Source organism: Podarcis gaigeae, assembly GCF_964106915.1.
Source record: "Podarcis gaigeae genome assembly, chromosome: 2".
Lineage (NCBI taxonomy): Eukaryota > Metazoa > Chordata > Lepidosauria > Squamata > Lacertidae > Podarcis > Podarcis gaigeae.
Window position 1 is genome coordinate 55,867,346 of NC_139679.1, and position 18,368 is coordinate 55,885,713.

The 18,368-nt window shown below is 43.4% G+C and overlaps 1 protein-coding gene and 1 long non-coding RNA gene across 6 annotated transcripts; one reads left to right on the forward strand and one right to left on the reverse strand.

Moving 5' to 3' along the window:
• Positions 1–3,992: 3,992 nt before the first annotated feature.
• On the reverse strand, positions 3,993–7,417 carry LOC310838584. The gene is made up of 2 exons (XR_014561067.1): positions 7,134–7,417; positions 3,993–5,669 (listed from the first exon to the last, which is right to left on the reverse strand). It is a non-coding gene; the product is annotated as an uncharacterized lncRNA (long non-coding RNA).
• Positions 7,418–8,780: 1,363 nt separating this feature from the next.
• YIPF5 (Yip1 domain family member 5) lies at positions 8,781–17,966 on the forward strand. Of its 5 annotated transcripts, none has more exons than XM_083728315.1 (6): positions 8,781–8,934; positions 10,482–10,598; positions 12,442–12,614; positions 13,371–13,516; positions 14,571–14,752; positions 16,270–17,966. In XM_083728315.1, the coding sequence occupies exons 2-6, from the start codon at positions 10,492–10,494 to the stop codon at positions 16,430–16,432; spliced, it is 771 nt and encodes a 256-aa protein (XP_083584441.1). In that variant the 5' UTR covers positions 8,781–8,934; positions 10,482–10,491; the 3' UTR covers positions 16,433–17,966. The 5 variants fall into 5 exon arrangements, with proteins under 5 accessions (XP_083584441.1, XP_083584442.1, XP_083584443.1 ...); XM_083728316.1 differs by lacking the exon at positions 8,781–8,934 and adding an exon at positions 9,119–9,142; XM_083728317.1 differs by lacking the exons at positions 8,781–8,934; positions 10,482–10,598 and adding an exon at positions 11,535–11,740.
• Positions 17,967–18,368: the final 402 nt, after the last annotated feature.

Consider the following 18,368-nt stretch of genomic DNA (forward strand, 5'->3'; position numbering starts at 1 on the left):
TCTCTTGGGCGTATTCATCGTTCTCAGTACCCTCTATCAGTTCCCTCTGCCCCACCAATGCCGCCCCACACACCCAGCGGTCTTCAGGGATTACATGCCTTGCCTCAGGCGCTCCCTCCCCCTCTAAGTACTCAGGTTTCCTGGAAAGAGCGTCCGCCCTCACGTTCTCGGAGCCGGGCACGTAACGAATCTCAAAGTGGAATTTGGAGAACTCCTGGGCCCATCGCACTTGTCTCTGGTTCAGCACTCGGGCTGTTCTCCAGTATTCCAGATTTTTGTGGTCAGTTCGGACTTGAACCTTGTGCTACGCCCCAATCAGCAAGTGCCGCCATTTCCGGAATGCTTCATGAATGGCGAGCAGTTCTCGGTCGTATACTGTGTAGTTCCTCTCGGATTTGTTCAACTTCCGCGAGAAGAATGCACACGGTCTCCATTCAGACGTATCTTTTCCCGGCTGGAGAAGAACGGCCCCCACCGCTCGGTCTGACGCGTCAGTCTCCACTCTCATTGGTTGTTGTAGATCCACGTGCAAAAGTTGCTCTTCCGACGCAAACGCCTGCTTTAAACGTTCGAACGCCCGCTGCGCTTCTTCCGTCCAAACAAATTTCTTTTTGCTACTAAGACAATCTGTGATGGGCGCTGTTAAATGGGCAAAGTTTTTGATGAACTTCCTATAGAAGTTTCCGAAGCCCAGGAACCTTTGCACGTCCTTCTTGGTCTTTGGTGTTTTCCATTCCAGTACCGCTTGAACCTTGCTGGGATCCATGGCCAATCCCTTGTCAGACAACCGGTACCCCAGGAATTCCACCTCCCTGGTATGAAACTGACACTTCTCCAGTTTCACCCACAGCCGGTTTTCTCGCAGCTTGCTCAGTACCTCTCTTACATCTCGCACATGCTGCTCCTCATTCTCTGAGTACACCAGGACGTCATCTAAGAACGCTACGCAGTTCTTGTAGAGCAGTGGCCCCAGGACGTGATTCATGAATGATTGAAAGCAGGCGGAGCCCGCTTGTAATCCGAAAGGCATAACCCGGTACTCAAAAGCCCCCAAGGGGGTGAACATAGTGGTCTTCCACTCATCCCCCTTTCTCACACGTATCAAGTTATATGCCCCCCTAAGGTCCAGCTTGGTAAAAATTTTCCCTTTTCTCACCCGTGTTAGAATGTCATCAATTCTAGGCATAGGGAAAGTCACTGGTTCTGACACTGCATTTAGGGCCCTGAAATCACATACAAGCCTGGGCTTGCCCGTGTTTTTTTTGTCCACAAAGAACACTGGGCTGCCCCCCACCGCTCGTGACTCTCTGATGAAACCTCGCTTGAGGTTCTTGTCAATGAACTCCCTTAACTCCTGCATCTCACTGTCTGACATTGCATACAGCTTGCCCACTGGCAATTGTGCTCCTGGGAGTAAGTTAATTTGACAGTCAAAGGGTCTGTGCGGGGGCAGTTTATCTGCTTCTTTTTCGCTGAATACGTCAATCAAGTCAGCGTATTGTGGTGGCACCCTCCCCTTGTCCATCACTTCCATCCCTGCTAGAGTGGCCCTGGCCCCTGCCTGAGCCTCTCCCTCCTTGCAGTGTTCTAGGCAATGTGCTGATCCAAAGGAAACCACTCTCTGATGCCAGCCTACTAGCGGATCGTGTAGTGCCAGCCAGCTCATTCCCAAGATAATAGGAGCTCCTCCCAAGGTGGCTACGTTAAACGCTATCAGTTCTGTGTGTCTTGCCACCCTCATTATCATTGGTACAGTTTGTTGGTTCACTTCTCCTCCCAACAGCTCCCTCCCATCAATCGTGGTAACCTGCAAAGGCTTACTTAATGGGATAGTCTGTATCTGGTGTTCAGCTGCAAACTCCTTACTCATGAAATTACATGAGCTACCTGAATCCAATAGCGCTTTTATCTTCAGTGGGTGTCCGTTTGCCAGTTCCAGCAACACCTCTATCACAAGCGCTGGTCTTGGAGGTTCCGGCGTGGGCACATTCACTACTCCCTGGCCTGGCTGCTGTGCCCTGATGTTGGCAACCAGGCGTTGGCTTTTACTTGCTCCGTGATTTCTTCTTCCTCCTTCCCCCCAACAGTTCCCGCCATCCCTTGCCATTCCTTCCTTTGCGGACAGACTCTGGCAAAGTGACCTGGCTGTTGGCAGAGATAGCATCTCTTGCCGCTCTTTCCCTCCTTCTTCCGCCCTTCACTGGTGTTTGAAACTGCGCGCGCGCGCGCTGTTCCAAGTTCCATCGGCTCTGCTGGCGGGAAAGGCTGCTCCGGAATCTCTGGAATGCGGAAGTCCTTCCAACGTTCCTCCTTTCCTTCCCGCTTTTCCATAGCTCTAGCCTCCTGGCGTGCTCCTATGGACAGCGCTGATTTAGTCAGCTGATCCATAGACTCCGCCCTAGGCGCCCGGGAAAGTTCATCTTTCACTGCCGGAGAGAGACCTTCTTCAAACAGCATTTGAATAGGTTCACTAGCAAGGTCCCACCCTAGTCTATGAATCAGCATGGTGAACTCAGTCCAGTACTCACGTACAGATCGGTTCCCCTGTTTACACGCCATTAACTGTCTGCGCACCACCCCCTGCTCGATCTCGCTGGAAAACATCAAGTCCATGGCGCGAAAAAACTTCATAGTGTCCTTTAAGATTTCATTATTGGCTGCCATCAGGGGCCGAACCCAGTCCTTCGCCCCTCCCTCTAGATGGCCAATCACGTACGCCACTCTAGAGTTCTCATCGGGGAAGTCATCAAACAGTAGATTGAGAGCATATTGCATCTCTGTCCTAAAGGCTTGATAGTTCCTGGGATCCCCCCCAAATTTCTGCACCAATCCAGGCACCCGTCTGGCAAATGGGGTGGTTTTCCCTTTATCCGCATCTTGAGCCCTCCTCTCCTCGAGCCTCGCCGTTTGCAGCGCCAGCTGGACCTCCAACGCCCTGTACCTTTCTTCCAGGCTTGGACCTGCTCCAGCGCCAGCTCCTGCTCCTCCGGTTCCGGCTGGTTCGCTCATGATGCCCTCTGCTTGCACAAGCTGCTTTCAAAGACTGTCAGATTGCTGTGATGGGATAGTGAGCTGCTTGTGCGTAAAAGCTTGATCCCTCTGGGGTTTGGCTGGTCATCCAAACCGAGGCACTAACGGAGCCCCCAAAGCATGACTCCGTCAGTCGCTGGTAGAATCTGACAGTGGGCGTCTACGGAATTTACGCCAACATAAAAGCTGTTTGACGGACATGCGCCTTCGTGACTCTCTGCGTGACAGTTTCCGGCGAAGGGTGGGAGTTCCTAACGGGGGTCTAGTTACCTCTTCGCTATTCTCACTAGAAGTATCCCAGAGCCTCCCCTCCGCTGTGACTCCTGCACTCCCCCTGCTGGTTCCTTCCTCTGCTGCAGATTCTCTCCTATTCTCCTGGAGCCTGTCCACCACCTGTCCCTCCGATGGCAGTTCCCTGACAATATGTTTCCATGTTAGGAGCAGTGCAATGCTTTTTCTTTGCACGATCACTTTCAGGTTGAGAAAGATGCTTATCCATAGATGACTCCAAGCACCAAACGACTCACAGTCCTTTGTAGCTTACATAAATCCAGAGGTCTGCTTGGCTCTGTGGTCTAAACCACTGAGCCTTGGGCTTGCCAATCGGAAAGTCGCCGATTTGAATCCCCGTGACAGGGTGAGCTCCCGTTGCTCGGTCCCTGCTCCTGCCAACCTAGCAGTTCAAAAGCACGTCAAAGTGCAAGTAGATAAATAGGTACTGCTCTGGCGGGAAGGTAAATGCCGTTTCCATGTGCTGCTTTGGTTTTGCCAGAAGCAGCTTAGTCATGCTGGCCACATGACCCAGAAAAACTGTCTGCGGACAAATGTCGGCTCCCTCAGCCAGTAAAGCGAGATGAGCACTGCAACCCCAGATTCGTTTGCAACTGGACTTAACTTTTGCCTCCTTTTAATATGCTTTTCATTTTAGAAAGGTTTTTTTAAAAAGAAAAATGGTCTAAAAATACCAACAGCAAAGCTTTATTACTTCTTAATATGTTTCAAACCTTGGAGGAGCACATCTGTACTATACATTTAAAACATCATCATACCACTCTGAACATTCATGGCCTCCCCTGAATAGCTTGTTAAGGGAGCTGAGTGTTGTGAGATCCCTTTTCCGTTTACAAAGTTACAATTCCCAGAGTTCCCTGGAGAGATTGCTTTTTAAACCACTCAGTTTAACACATAGCAACCATATGGGTGGTGTCCCTTACAAGAGAGTGGGGGGGGGGCACTTTGTGGTCATACAAATCTGTCTCTAGACTGCTTTTAGAGCATGCAGAATGTTAAGAAACTGACTTAAAAAAATAAGGTATCTATTTCTTGAAATTGAATTTCCCTCAAATCTTTGCAAATGTTATTTTCATAAATGTTCTCAGATACAGAGTGTGTCAAACTATAGTACTGCAACTCCCATAAAATAACAGTGTTTTAAAATAAATATGGTATATTCAAAAGCAGTATTTTGTCTGTAGACAAATTATGTGGATCAAGATAAAGTGCTTTGATACCGTTCTGATAGACTGAAGTGTAAAAAAGCTGAGGTTGCTCTGGGGTATAAATCATGGCAACCCTGAATCTAGAACTCATCCTTCTGACACACAAAGGAAGATTTAAGCATGTGGTAAAACCAAGCGAGACATATTGATCAAAGGATGCCCAGAAACATCCTTCATACAGGGGGAAAAGGAAAGAAATGATGGCCACAAATGTTTTCATAACCCTAGAAAGTTGTACAAGCTCAAATTCTAACAAACCCCTTATATCAAAGTATGATTAAATATCAGACAAGGACAGAGGGCTTCTCAAATACCAATAGCATGGCTCTCCTAAGTTCTCCACAAATGGCAGTGGTGGCGGCAGTGGAAAGGGGCTGTTTCCTTCAGTCTGGCTTTGCAGAAGGGAGAAGCAGTGCAAGGGACTCTGACTTCTGTAAAAGTCCCACTTAGACCATACCAAGGGACATTCCATTGGATGCCAGCATTGGACACTCACCCACTCTTCTGTTCAAAACAGGAGAGATGTGGAAATAGCTTCTCTCTATAAGGGTGATGATATGAATGCTTTCTTTCCATTTAAGGGAAATGATGGGAGCCAAGCTTGCATTTTTTTTCCTGCTCTTTTAGATGTGAAACCCATTTTGTTTTCTGTCAATCTTTCATGGCAACCATTTTGTGATTGGCACCCTCAACACTTTCTCAGGATTCCAAATATTGTCCCCACTGGCCCATAAAGGTTGGCAACTGCTGTTTTTATCATTGTGTTGATGTGCAGAGGAAAACATGAAGGAGCTTAACGCTGCTTTTTCACCTCCTTTGTACACACTCCTCTTCTCTGCAACAAATTGAGCATGCGCTACTTACTCTACCTCCAAACACTCGTGTGCGTGTGTGTTTGAATTGCTTGCAATATATATACAGTGTGTGTGTGTGTGTGTGTGCCAGTAAACATAAAAAATGGAACCAACATCCTGAAATAATCAAGGGCTTAGGCAGAAACAGAAATGGAAGCGAGGAAGAAAGTGGAAGTAGGTGGAGTTTAACTACCCCACACAGGAGATGCAAACCCCCACTTGTTCTTAGTTGCAATTTGCTCTGAATTTTCCCCTCCTTTCCAGATTATTGTCAGGTGAAGAAAATCTGGAATAAGGGAAAGAAAAATGTGATAGCAATGATTCCTGGGTATGTCAAACAGACATAGGACATTTTAAGGGATGGACAAGAAATTTCTGATCCACTTTAAAGGAAGGTATGGAAGGGCCCCATGTCCTGCCTGAAACCTTAGAGAACCAATCCCAGTCAGTGTTGACAATCAATAGTCTTGGCCAGGTATCTTCAACTTTTTCAGACCCAGCACCCACTTTTAACCCATTTAGGGACCCATTTCTTAAACCTTTACCATATATTTGTGTGGTGTTAGTGCTCCTGTTGTGACCCTCCTTGGATCAGACTGTGACCCACTAATGGGTCCTAACTCACCAGCTGAATACCAGTGGTCTAGACTTAGCAGAAGGCAACAGCCAATGTTCCTAATCCTATAACACAATTATTGATGTTGATGCTATTTCTGTGGTTGATTTTGGTCTGTTTCATTTTGTATCATTTTTTTTTTTTAATGTATGAAATCTTTATATTCTACTGAACAGTCTCCTTCCTTCCTTTGGTCCCCTCACCCTCCCCACGAACAGGTATTCTGATTTGTAGTCAGTTGAACAGTATTTTCATCTTTGATTTCAACGCTAACAGAATAACAATCCAACAATAATGCAATTCTGAAAATTGATTCCACACACAAAAAGGAATCATTATAAAATGACAGTTCTCTAACAATGCCTCCACTGTAAAGAAAAGCTTTTTGTATTCAATTATGAATATATATATAAATATATATATAAATATATATATGTAGGTGCAACCAATTTGTTGGCTTCATTTCCTTCAGTCAAAGTAACATAAAATTAATTTTGCTCCAGGGTTCTCGTTGTAGTTAAAATAATTCTTTGGGGGTTTTTTAAGGTAAAAAAATGTAGAAAGGCATTTAAATCCAGCAGGCTTTAAGAGAAAAAAAAATCTCTATTAACTTTAATATGAAATTCTTCTTAGGAACTGACAAGCAGTTCATTGATCTATATGTCTCAAGCCACCTACAGAATTACATTTCTAAATTACTGAATATATCTAGCAAATAAATTCCTAAAGGCCACATGTATAGCATGAAGCTTCAATAGATTATAGGAGACAAGAAGACCAGCACTAGGAGCCTTGTGGTATCTCCAAAGCCCATGCACCCAACAAAATGCTCCACTGCCAGCAGAAGACTGAGAAATTGTCCTTCCACCTGGAGCACAAGGACCAGGAGCATCATGGTGCCCTCAGTGGTGTTCTACCTACCTCCCATGAGCTGATACTTCAGCTATGGGAGCAGGTATGGAGGCCAGTGCTCTGTGACTGGTGGTGGCTCACAGGAGGTGTGGGCCAGGGATCAGGGAAGTTTGGCATGGGTAACCAAAGGAGAGTTGGCTGCACAACTGTGCCAAGGCTAATCACTTGCCAACAGCCCTTCTCACCCCATAGCGGCCATTACATCTGAGCTGAGCAGCTTACAACCACTGCATCAGGCAAGAGTCACCTTCTCATTTCAGGTCCTCAGCAGCAACTCTGAGGTAGTGGCAAGGCAGACCCCTTCTCCAGCAGTAACATCTGAGTTTGAAGAAGACAGAAATGAAGGAGAGCAGTCAGAGAAGAAGAGCAGAAGCTGAGGCAGCCCATGCCACATCACATCACACCATCAGCATCTACCCCGTCAATACTGAAGGAAGCCCTCCTACACCCAACCATTTTTCTTGCAGGAAATCCACTGCTTTGAACCAGGATGATGTTCCTGTAAATAGTTCCTTCTTCTTCTTCTTCTTCTTCTTCTTCTTCTTCTTCTTCTTCTTCTTCTTCTGCCTATTCTCAGTGTCTTACTTGGCATTCATGTTCAATGGGTTAAGCAGTTTTACTAAATATGAATCCACAAGGGGAAAGTTGAGAACAGGTGAAGTACTGGGAGACTGGCAGCGGGCAAATGTCATATCCATGTTCAGAAAGAATTCGGGTCCGCGAAGTAAAGGCTTATGCAACTTACTGACTGGTCATCTTGATACCTAGAAAGCTCTAGAGCAGGTCAATAATTTTCAGTTTGTGAGCAATTTAGAAGATAATGCTATGATTACAAAGAGCCAGCTTTAAAACAAGACATAATAATCTGAGTAAGAGCTCAATAGATCAAGAGAATGCTGTGGATACAGCATATCTTTATTCCAGCAAGCCTTTCTACAGTTGGGTGGATTTCTGGCTGGTTGGTGGAGTCCTCCCCAACTTGAAAGAGAAGTGGCAAGTGTAGCACAGCAGGGAAATACTGTGGCTTGGAATGTGGATTCCCCACGTCAGCAAGAGGTTGGGCTAAAATGGCCTTTGAGGCTTCAAACTTCTCTCTAATCCCATCTCCATATTTTCCCCAGTAAAATGAGACCAAGAGCATTCGGTAGACAAAAGAAAAGCGACACATAAAGAGAGCGCTACGTGTTACACACGGCGTCCAAAGACTGCCGGCAAAGCAGATCAGCGCGGTCTGTTCCGAGTTTTATAAGGCCATGCGACGCCAGAGAACTAAGACAGCATCCCAGCCGCACGAGGGGTTTCCTAAATAAATCCTCCTTATCGGAAATGCCTCATGCACAGAAGAGGGAAAGCGGGCCAGCGCGGAAAGGAGCAATGGGCGCCTTATCGCAGGTCAGCACCTGAGCCAGCAGCGCTTAGGAGTACAATGCACATTAACCTCCCCTCAGAATATATATATATTCTGAGGGGAGGTTAATGTGCATTGTGTGTGTATATATATATATATATATATTTAAGGACGTTATCTTTAAAGCTCAAAAACTAGAAAGGATCATCGTAAGAAGCAGCTTTAAGGCAAAGCCCTCTATTTTCGAAGAGGCACAACAACAAGAAGGGGTGGTTTCCCTTTATTTAACATATGCGTTTGTGTTCGTGTATTAACCGTCCAGGCCGCGAGACCCGCAGGCTCATTCCGCTCTGCGCATGCTCACGGGGCGCCAGAAGCCAGGCAGCCCCCGGCGAGACGCCCACGTTCACGCCGTTCGGGTTGCGGCGCGCGCTGGCGTACGTTCGCCCGTCCTCGCCTCGTCATAGAGACGCGGGGAAAGACCGGCTTCCGCTGGAGGAGGTTGGGAGTGAAGACATCGGCTCTGCACTACGCATGCGCCTGTCGATCCGGAAGTGCTTCTCCTTGGGCGTCTGACACGTAGCGTCTGAGCGAGCGGAGGGGTGAGGGGTCTTCGCGGGGTTGCGGCCGCCGGACGTGCGCGTAGCGAAGGGAGTCTGGTGCCCAGGCCTGAAGGTGAGCTCGGGGGGCTCGTCACACCCGCCGCCCGCCCTCTCTTGGCAACCACAAGCGCCGTGGGAAAGGGAGGGAAGAGGCTGGGGGGGGGGCAGGGATGCCGAGCTCCACTCAGCTTTAAATACCCCTCCAGCAGGCAGTTCGTCGAGAGACGTGACCCACAATCGGGCGTCATCGCCTCCCCCATTCTCTGTTGTGTAGCACGAAGGTCTGCAGTGCCGATCTCCCCGCCCTCCCCCCAACTGGGTCTGTTCCTAGTGGCTTCCATGCACCCGCATCCCAATTTCATTGATGCCAGAGGTCGGAAGAAATGCTAAAAAAATGATCCCGTTTAAAACGGGTTTTAGCGGAGGCAGATAACCTCACTCAGAACGTCCTTTGCAGTAATGTCATGCAGCTCTGTGTGTAGTGGTGATGGTGGTTGTCTTTCTTGGATAAATTGAAATAAAAGGGGAGGCATACTGGATAAAACATGGTGGGTGATGGCTACATATGCCCTGGCATATTTCTCAGTGCAGTGATGGCAGTGTAGAACCTGCCAGGGGGCGGGATCTAGAGTGCTACAAATGTTCTGGGGTATAATTAACAACAAACTGGTTTAAAGAGGTTTTGTTTTAGAGAAGAGCGGTAGCTGAGTGGTAGAGCCTATGCACTGCATGTACATGATTCCATATTCAGATCTAGTTTAAAGGTCTTTGAGTAGCAGGGCTAAACTAGCCTTCCCCAGCCTGGTGTCCAGCATGGCTAATGGGCGTTGTGAAACAGCTGGAGGAGAGCACCACATTGAGAATGGCTGGAGTTGACAGTGCAGAGCCAGATGTGTCAGTAGTCCTACTTGGATACAGAACCTGAGACACTGCCTATACTAAGTTAACAGACTTCTAGTATTTCACCATTTTTCAAGAGGTCCTGTATATGCCACTTACTATGTGATTTGGCAATACAGTAGTATCTTTTTGCACTTAATTGATTTCTTTTCTAAGAGCCTTTTTATATCTGTGATTGATTATAAGAACATGCAGTGCTAGAAACGGAGATATGAAAGCTAAGAGCTAAATGACACATTAAACTTAGGCTTAATTATGGGTGCAACAACAGAATGTCTAGGCATGCTTTTTTATAACAAGAATAGAAAGCTAAAAATGAATGAACTGCAGCTAAAATATTATGTTCATTTTTTCACATGGTCTAGTCCTTCCTATGCCCACCCCCCTAATATTCTTAAGAGGCTCTCTTCTCCAGTCTTCAAAGAGTAGCTAGAAGTGGGGAGACAGAAAAAGGTCCCCCTTTCCTTCCACTCTGCAGTTTTAATCTGAAATCTTAGGCCCAGAACTCAGAAAGTGTTTGCGCTAATGAAATTCTCTGTCGCAAAATACACCTAGAACAATGGGGGTTTCGAACACTGAGAAGATGTGTTTTTGTAGTGGTAGGGCTTTGTATTCTGCTTGAAGGAGCTTCAGAATTACCAGCTGCATCTTAGGAGTGAAGATATAATTAGTTGAATTGTGTTAACTTTTGAATACATTGAAATGTAATTTATTTTGCAGACAGATTGCAATGTCTGGGTTTGACAACTTCAATACAGATTTCTATCAAACAAGTTACAGCATTGATGATCAAGCACAGTCCTATGGAGGAGACTATGCAGGAGGAACATACAACAAGTAACTTGAGTTTCCTTTATTCTTTTAGAAATCATAATAAAAAATGAAAAATGTAGAAATTATTTAATTCCTTAAGATAAACATAGGACATTGGTGCCATAAACATAGGCCAGTTTTTATATGCAAGTAGAGTGTTTAAAAGTTGGATGCTTGTAAATATTCACTGTTACTAATAAAACTACAATGCTCTTTAATTACACTTTGCTCCAGTTCATAAAAATTCACATTTAGTCCAATACATTTTATACTGTTATAAGTAGCTCATATATAGGGAGCCCTGTTTATGTATCAACTGTTCATTAATAGCAAGTCTTGTACATTACTTACCAAAAACTAACTTTGTAAATAAGCCCATCAGTGATACCAGCCTGCACATTATTCTGCTTACATTTTCTAGCTGACTGCCATGGACAAGAAGTCTTATTTTCAGCTATCATTGAAATGCAAGCTACTACATAAGCCATTAGTTTTTTAGTGGGTTGGTTTTTTAAAAAGGAAATGGGGGGGGGGAGTCAACAGCCAAGCAGAGGAAGAGACTTTTGTTTTATTGTGGCTAGCACAGAAACCAAGGGAAAAGGGGACTTGGCAATCTTGCCCTCTTCCACCAACCTACACTCACTCATGGAATTTCTTGTTGCCTGTGGCAGCCTGGCAGCCAGTCATTTTATTCAATGCAAGCCTGTCTTACAAGGTTTAAAGGGCAGTGAGCCTTAAAATGAATAAATACAATGCATCACTTAGAATGTGTCCTTAGAACCCAATTCTGGATAGGTTCTGCATTCTTGTCTGTGAAGAAGCTTGCTTAGAAATTAGGGGAAAGTACAAATACAAATAACCCAGAAGGCCAGTTGTGGTGGTTTGTGTCATAATGGGTACCAGGTCATTGTGCATGTCACAGGTGTTAAAACAAATGCTACTATCCACATGATTCATTCAACTCTTTAGAATAGGAGAGTAAGGTGACTTAGCTTAGGTCCTCATTTAAGGTCCAGAAATATGTTGGACTACATTAAGAAACTTGTAACCAAGCCTTGACAACAATCTCAGTAATATAATCTGAGTATGCAGTTGGATTTGTCTGGAAGTGATCATTGAAGGGGATGGGGTCGAGGAGAGAAATTGTCAGGAACATTTGACAGGAGGCAAGCACTGTACAAATGATGGCTTTAAAAAAGAAAACAAGGTTTTAATAGGACTGATAGTTGTGAGGCATTCCAAACCATTGAATTCCAGATAAACAGTGGTAGAGTTCTTTCTGCTTCTCCTTTACATGTTGTCGGAATATATTCGTACATCCATCTCCTAGAAATTACGTTCCAAGAATTCATGTCTGCAGTGTTGTATTCACTGATATTGTATAAAGGTAAAGGTACCCCTGACCATTAGGTCAAGTCGTGGACGACTCTGGGGTTGCGCGCTCATCTTGCTCTATAGGCCGAGGGTGCCAGTGTTTGTCCGCAAACAGCTTCCGGGTCATGTGGCGAGCATGACTAAACTGCTTCTGGTGAACCAGAGCAGTGCATGGAAATGCCATTTACCTTCCTGCCAGAGCAGTACCTATTTATCTACTTGCACTTTGACATGGTTTTGAACTGCTAGGTGGCCAGGAGCAGGGACCGAGCAACGGGAGCTGCGGGGATTTGAACTGCCGACCTTCTGATTGGCAAGCCCTAGGCTCAGTGGTTTAGACCACAGCACCACCCGTGTCCTTGATATTGTATAGGGAATCTTTATATGGAAGTGTCTCTTGTGGAGTAGGTATATAAGGGTTTTGAAAGAGTTTCTAAAATTCCTGTGATGTAAGCATTCATCTAATACTATTTTTTAAAATTGCTTTCTACAGACAGTATGCTGGCTACGACTATTCTCAGCAAGGCGGATACGTCCCTCCAGAGATGATGCAGCCACAACAGCCTTACACTGGCCAGATTTTTCAGCCAACGCAAACATACACTCCATCCTCCCCACAGTCCTTCTATGGAAGCAATTTTGAAGATGAGCCACCCTTACTAGAAGGTATGGTTTTTATTTATTGCAGATCTATTTATCTGCTAATATATTTGGGGGACGCTATAAAGGAGCACTGACAGCTGATTTCCAAAATACATGCATATATCTTTTAATTTATCTTTACATAGTAAGACAACTGCTATTGAGTTTTGTTAGCAGTTTCTCTAGTCTGGTTTTATTCCATTAACTTGCCTCTTACAAACTGATCTTGTGTGTTTCAAGTGGAAATTAATTACAGGGCTGAGATAAGGTTGAATATGGCCCTACCCCATCCACCCCAAAAAAAACTTCTGGGTTTTTATATTATTTTAAATATATTTCATAGTGGTGCTATGCTATCTTTTATAACACATTCATACCTTGCAAATATTTTTCCACAATTAATATTTCTTGTTACAGTATGTCTAATATCTCCTATCTAGTGATGCTTGTGAGTCATTGTGCCAGTCCACAAACATAGTACAAATCTGTTGATTTTTTTGCCTCCCTTCTTTCACCCTTACATAACTTGTAAGCTTTCCAATTTCTGCACATTCAGATACGATTTTTTATTTCCATTCTCTCACAGCAGGTACTTTCAAACTTTCCCCCAGTGTTTTGCATAGCAGAATTTTGCAGCTGCAACCATATCTAAGAGTTTGTTTGTTTTCTTTTGGGCCACTCCACGCCTTGCAAGTTTATACAGCAATCCCTGACTGCTTAAAACAACATGTTTCCACTGATGACAAACGTTAAAATACTGTTCTTTGTTTGATAATGCAGAACTAGGAATCAATTTTGACCACATCTGGCAGAAAACTCTTACAGTATTGCACCCGTTAAAAGCAGCAGATGGCAGCATAATGAATGAAACTGATATGGCAGGGCCCATGGTCTTCTGCCTAGCCTTTGGTGCCACATTATTGCTGGTAAGATGTCAGTGGTACGCGTATGGGGGTGGGGGGCATAAATCTAAAATACGCTGGGCAAAAACAAAAGTTGCAAGTTAAGGCATTTCTAGTAGGTGTGGTTTCTTAAATGTATAAATACATAATGAGGCTATTTGAAATGCAGAAGAAAAATACAAGAGTGATTTTTGTGTGTGCATACTTTAAAAATATAATAGCTTTACAGAGGCAATGTGGTGAATATGCATGAATGTGAAATATTTTGTTAGGACCTTGTTCGACAAGTTTCAGAGAAGCTAGATCTACTTACACAGTTGTTCAGACGAAAAAGTGAATTGGGTGGCCTTTTATTTATTAAATTATTTCTATGCTTTTGATCAAAGATTTCATGTAAGTATTTAATTCTCAAAGACCAGCTGAAAAGTTTCTCACCCACCTTCAGAAAGTGAGCAAGGATAAGAAACTTCTTTAAGAAGAGGATTCAGTAGTTTGTGGGGCTGCTACAGACAAGGACTGGCTCCTGGAGGAGACACATCATGAGCTGGGTCTCATATAAAGTTCTGCACCTGGAAAAGCCTTTTTATTAATTTACAGAAACTATTCTCCCATACCCCATTACAGTGCTCTGGTGATGTATGGCTCAGTGCTTTTTGGTTTGGAAAGATGTGTAGATGACTGACCTGGCTCCTTGTGGTCCACGCACTGTTGGGAGTATTTATCTCTTGTGTTGATACTCATCTGGTGCCTTGGACCCACCCCACCCGAAAAAACATGCACACACAGTTTTTTCTTGCAACATCTTCCCCATTCATCTTTTTTATAAATAAACAACCTAGAGTTTTAAAAACTATTGTAAACTTAGTAAGTAAAAATACCAAAACGGTAAAGAAAATGATTCTGCCTGTAATCCTTAATTTTCACTGTTAATAAAAAGTAATATTTTCTTTTTCTCCCTCTTTGATTTTACTCTATTTTCCCTGTTCTCCAAATAGCTCAGAGTAAGGTGATCTAATATACAAAACTCCTAATAAGACAATGTGGTTTGAACTTTTGATTTGGATTCTCTCCTTTCTAGGCTGGCAAAATTCAGTTTGGCTATGTGTATGGGATTAGTGCAATCGGATGCTTAGGAATGTTCTGTCTCCTGAATTTAATGAGCATGACGGGCGTTTCGTTTGGCTGTGTTGCCAGTGTGCTAGGATACTGTCTCCTTCCTATGATCATACTTTCCAGCTTTGCAGTTGTATTTTCTCTGCAGTAAGTATTGCCGTCAAATATTATGTTACACTGATATACTGAATGTTACATCTATAAATTCTAGTGATGGGGAAATCTACAAAAGCAGCTTGTATTAACTTAGGCCTGTGCATTCACCTTGGAAACAAAGAGCCACACCTTGTAGATATTAGGATCAGATCAGGTTCCAGGCAATATGAGCTCACCTTGGAGCTTTGAGGGGGCTTCTAAGATTTTGTTTGCCATTTGCTATATTTTTGTAAAAGGGGAAAAAGATGCTCCCCATGAATACAATACACCAAGCAAAGAGGTAGGGGTGTAGTTCTATGACTGACAGCTCTGCTTTCCAATCAAGTGATTTACTTTGGTTCCTTTCTCTTCTGGTCATAGTGCTTTTATTTAGGTGGCAACCCTAGCCCATGTCTTGTTGTGGCGGGACTTGTTAGAGCACTGCAGCCCACAGTGCCCTACAGAAAGGGAAGGGGGGAAATGTCCCTTCACTGTATCAGCTCCCAGGTTGGCACAGTGAAGAGACATGGATTAGGCCAAGCTTCCTCAGCCTCGGCCCTCCAGATGTTTTTGGCCTACAACTCCTATGATTCCTAGCTAGCAGGACCAGTGGTCAGGGATGATGGGAAATGTAGTCTCAAAACATCTGGAGGGCCGAGGTTGAGGAAGCCTAGATTAGGCTGTGTCTGTCACATAGTGGTGGCAGGATTTGCCAGCAAGCTTCCCTACTGATGGTGGAGCTTCCCCACTGATGTCAGAGCTCCCCGAAAAGCTGAGGCTGGTAGGGCTTGGGCAGAGGGGCACCTCCACCTCATCCAAAACCTGTCTGGCATGGCAGATGGGAAGTTTGGATTGCTCTGTTGGGTAAATGTGTATATTGCTTTTCAATAAAAAAAAATTATAAGCCACATATTAAATGTATAGTAAAAAAACAAAAACCACAAAGCACCCCTAATATTTGAGAACAGTATTTCAAAATATTACTAAAAGGCAAGAGGATCAACACAGCAAAATCAGGTGAAAATCAGGGAGTTCTTCAACTTGGATTAAATTAGTTCCCAAAGGCAGTAGTTAAGATCTACATCTTTAATGCCCATTTAAAATCTGCAAGGGCTGTGGCTTATCTGATGTCCTGTAGAATTTCATTCCACAATTGTGGAGTCACCACTGAGAATGCCATTGTCCCTGTGTTAGCTGGTCTTTTATACACAGTTATCTCTGTAGGGCTTCAGCAAGCCTTTCTTTTGGGAGGAACATAGAAAGACTTCCTTCCTTTCTTCCTTCCTTCCATTCTTTCTTTACTAGTGGACGGGCTTAATTGAGTGATATAGTTGTATTTTGAAGCCCCAAATACTGGTGGTAGCATGCTTGAGAATGCTGCTGGATACATTTTTTTATCCTTCCCCAAAATATGCTTAAAAGCCATAGCAACTGGAATACCTTTGAAGAATGCACAGGACTGTTTTGACGTGTGCACTATGATGCGAAGCTGTTACCCAACATTGTGTTTAAATCATTTTGTTTTTCAGGGGTATGATGGGAGTTATTCTTGCTGCTGGAATTATTGGATGGTGTAGCTTTTCAGCTTCCAAAATCTTCATTTCAGCCTTGGCAATGGAAGGACAACAACTTTTAGTAGCATATCCCTGTGCTTTATTATATGGAGTCTTTGCCCTCATTTCTGTGTTTTGAGCTGACTTATCCTTATTGTTGGACTTAAATGGGCCAAACTGAAAAAGCCTTCACTTTTGAGACACTTAAAACTGGGACCAGAAACCAGCTCTTAGTCACTATCATGCAAGGTTAATGCTTGAATTGTCGTCTGGAGCAACAAAAACAAACGAGCCTTTTGTGTTCCTTTTTATAGGACTCTTGAATACAGTTTTGAACTGTCCTGTAATGTCTATACCTTTAATACAGGTTCATGATTATACTGTTTAAAATGTAACATTTCTTTCCCAGTCCAACAGCCTCTGGCAAAATATTATTATTTTGAAAACTTTTGTAGTTCAGAAGTTTTTATAGATAAGAGGAAATGAAACCATGAACTTTACAGTTGCTTTCCCATGGCAGCATGCAACTACAATCCTAAACAAAAGATATACATTCCCTTTTTTTCTACCAGTTTAGCAAACTAGAAAACTATCTCAATAAAACCTAATCTTGAAGCAAAGCAGAATGAGTCCCACATATAACTTTTGAAGAGTTTACAGCACCAACTTAGATTATGTTTTTGTTTACAGTAAATGGTCCAAGAGGCTTTCCAGGCTCAAAGCTACCGCATTTATAAATGTTTCAGTTTGTATGTATTTTGTAAATAGCTCTATCATAATTGTATAAATCTGAGATGTTCACTTTCATACTAAAAAATCAAGAATAGACTTTCAAATGGTTCCCCAAAAACAACCTGTTTCAGAAAGCGGTTTGGATGAATGTTGTCCTACACCAATTAAATTGTCCCCAAATTGCTCTTTGAAAGTGTTTCAATTTGACCTTTAACAATATATCTTCCCAGTAATGTTGTCCAGCCTTGAATAACAAAAAAAGCCTCATTTATTCAAAGGAGGATTTGTTCCTATTGAGCAAATGCTACATTTCAATCACGGCGTGCTTGTATCCAATGTGGTTTCTCCAAAGACATCCCTGCATGAATGGAGCATAGCACAGGACTTCACCTTCCTCTCCTATCCCCTTGCACCCCCATGTGTGCTGTCAAAATCTGCTTCAGAGGTTTGGGGAACCCTTGAGCAGATTTTGGGGTCTCTGGGAGCTGCTGGAGAGGAAGGTGAAGTTGCTCATGCCAAATGTTGGATTGCACCAATGGCATTTTATAATTAGGCTTCTTAATTGTAAAGCAAGTGTTGGAATCCGATCCAAAATGACAAACAAGTACTTACTTCACATGAAAAACTTGCATGTCTCTGAGAAAGTAATAATTTTGTCATCCTTTGTGGAGAAATGGAAGTAGCTAACAGTATCTCGCAAGTCTTAATTTTGTCATAGTGGTACAGATTTTGAGTATCCTATTGGATAATATCGGTGAACCAGTGTAACTTAACAAATCAGCCTCCTTGTCAGCAAATACCTGGTCATACACTAGTTTTTGCTCCTTTCCATGCCTCTGCACAATTCTCCATGTGATCTGTTTTCATGTAGCCCACAGTTTTTGGCTAAACACTTTAAATAAATGTTGTGCAAGAAATTCAGATAACTTTGCACATTCAAATCTTGGGTATTTGCAAATTAAATTCTGTGCTTTGGCAGTTTTTCCTCTGAAATATATATATTGATCTTTCATTAGTTCTATTTTAGCAGAGAATGGACGGGACAATTTTTTTTCAGAATTTGACCATAATGGGGAGCAATCCTCAGATTCATGCCCATTCTCCCCACATTGAAAAATAATCTACCTGTGGGTAGCAAGTTCAATGAGATGCATGGTAAAGATACATTTCCAGCTTCTTCCACTTATAGCTTAAAATTTGAGTCTCTAATGCCTCAGTCTTTCTTGAATTGAACACAGGTCTGCAATGAATGGTTTCTCTCTGTGTGTTTCTTTATTTTCTAACTTAAAAGATATCTAATTTTCATGTAATATTTCCTACCATTCTACTGAGTGATATCCAGT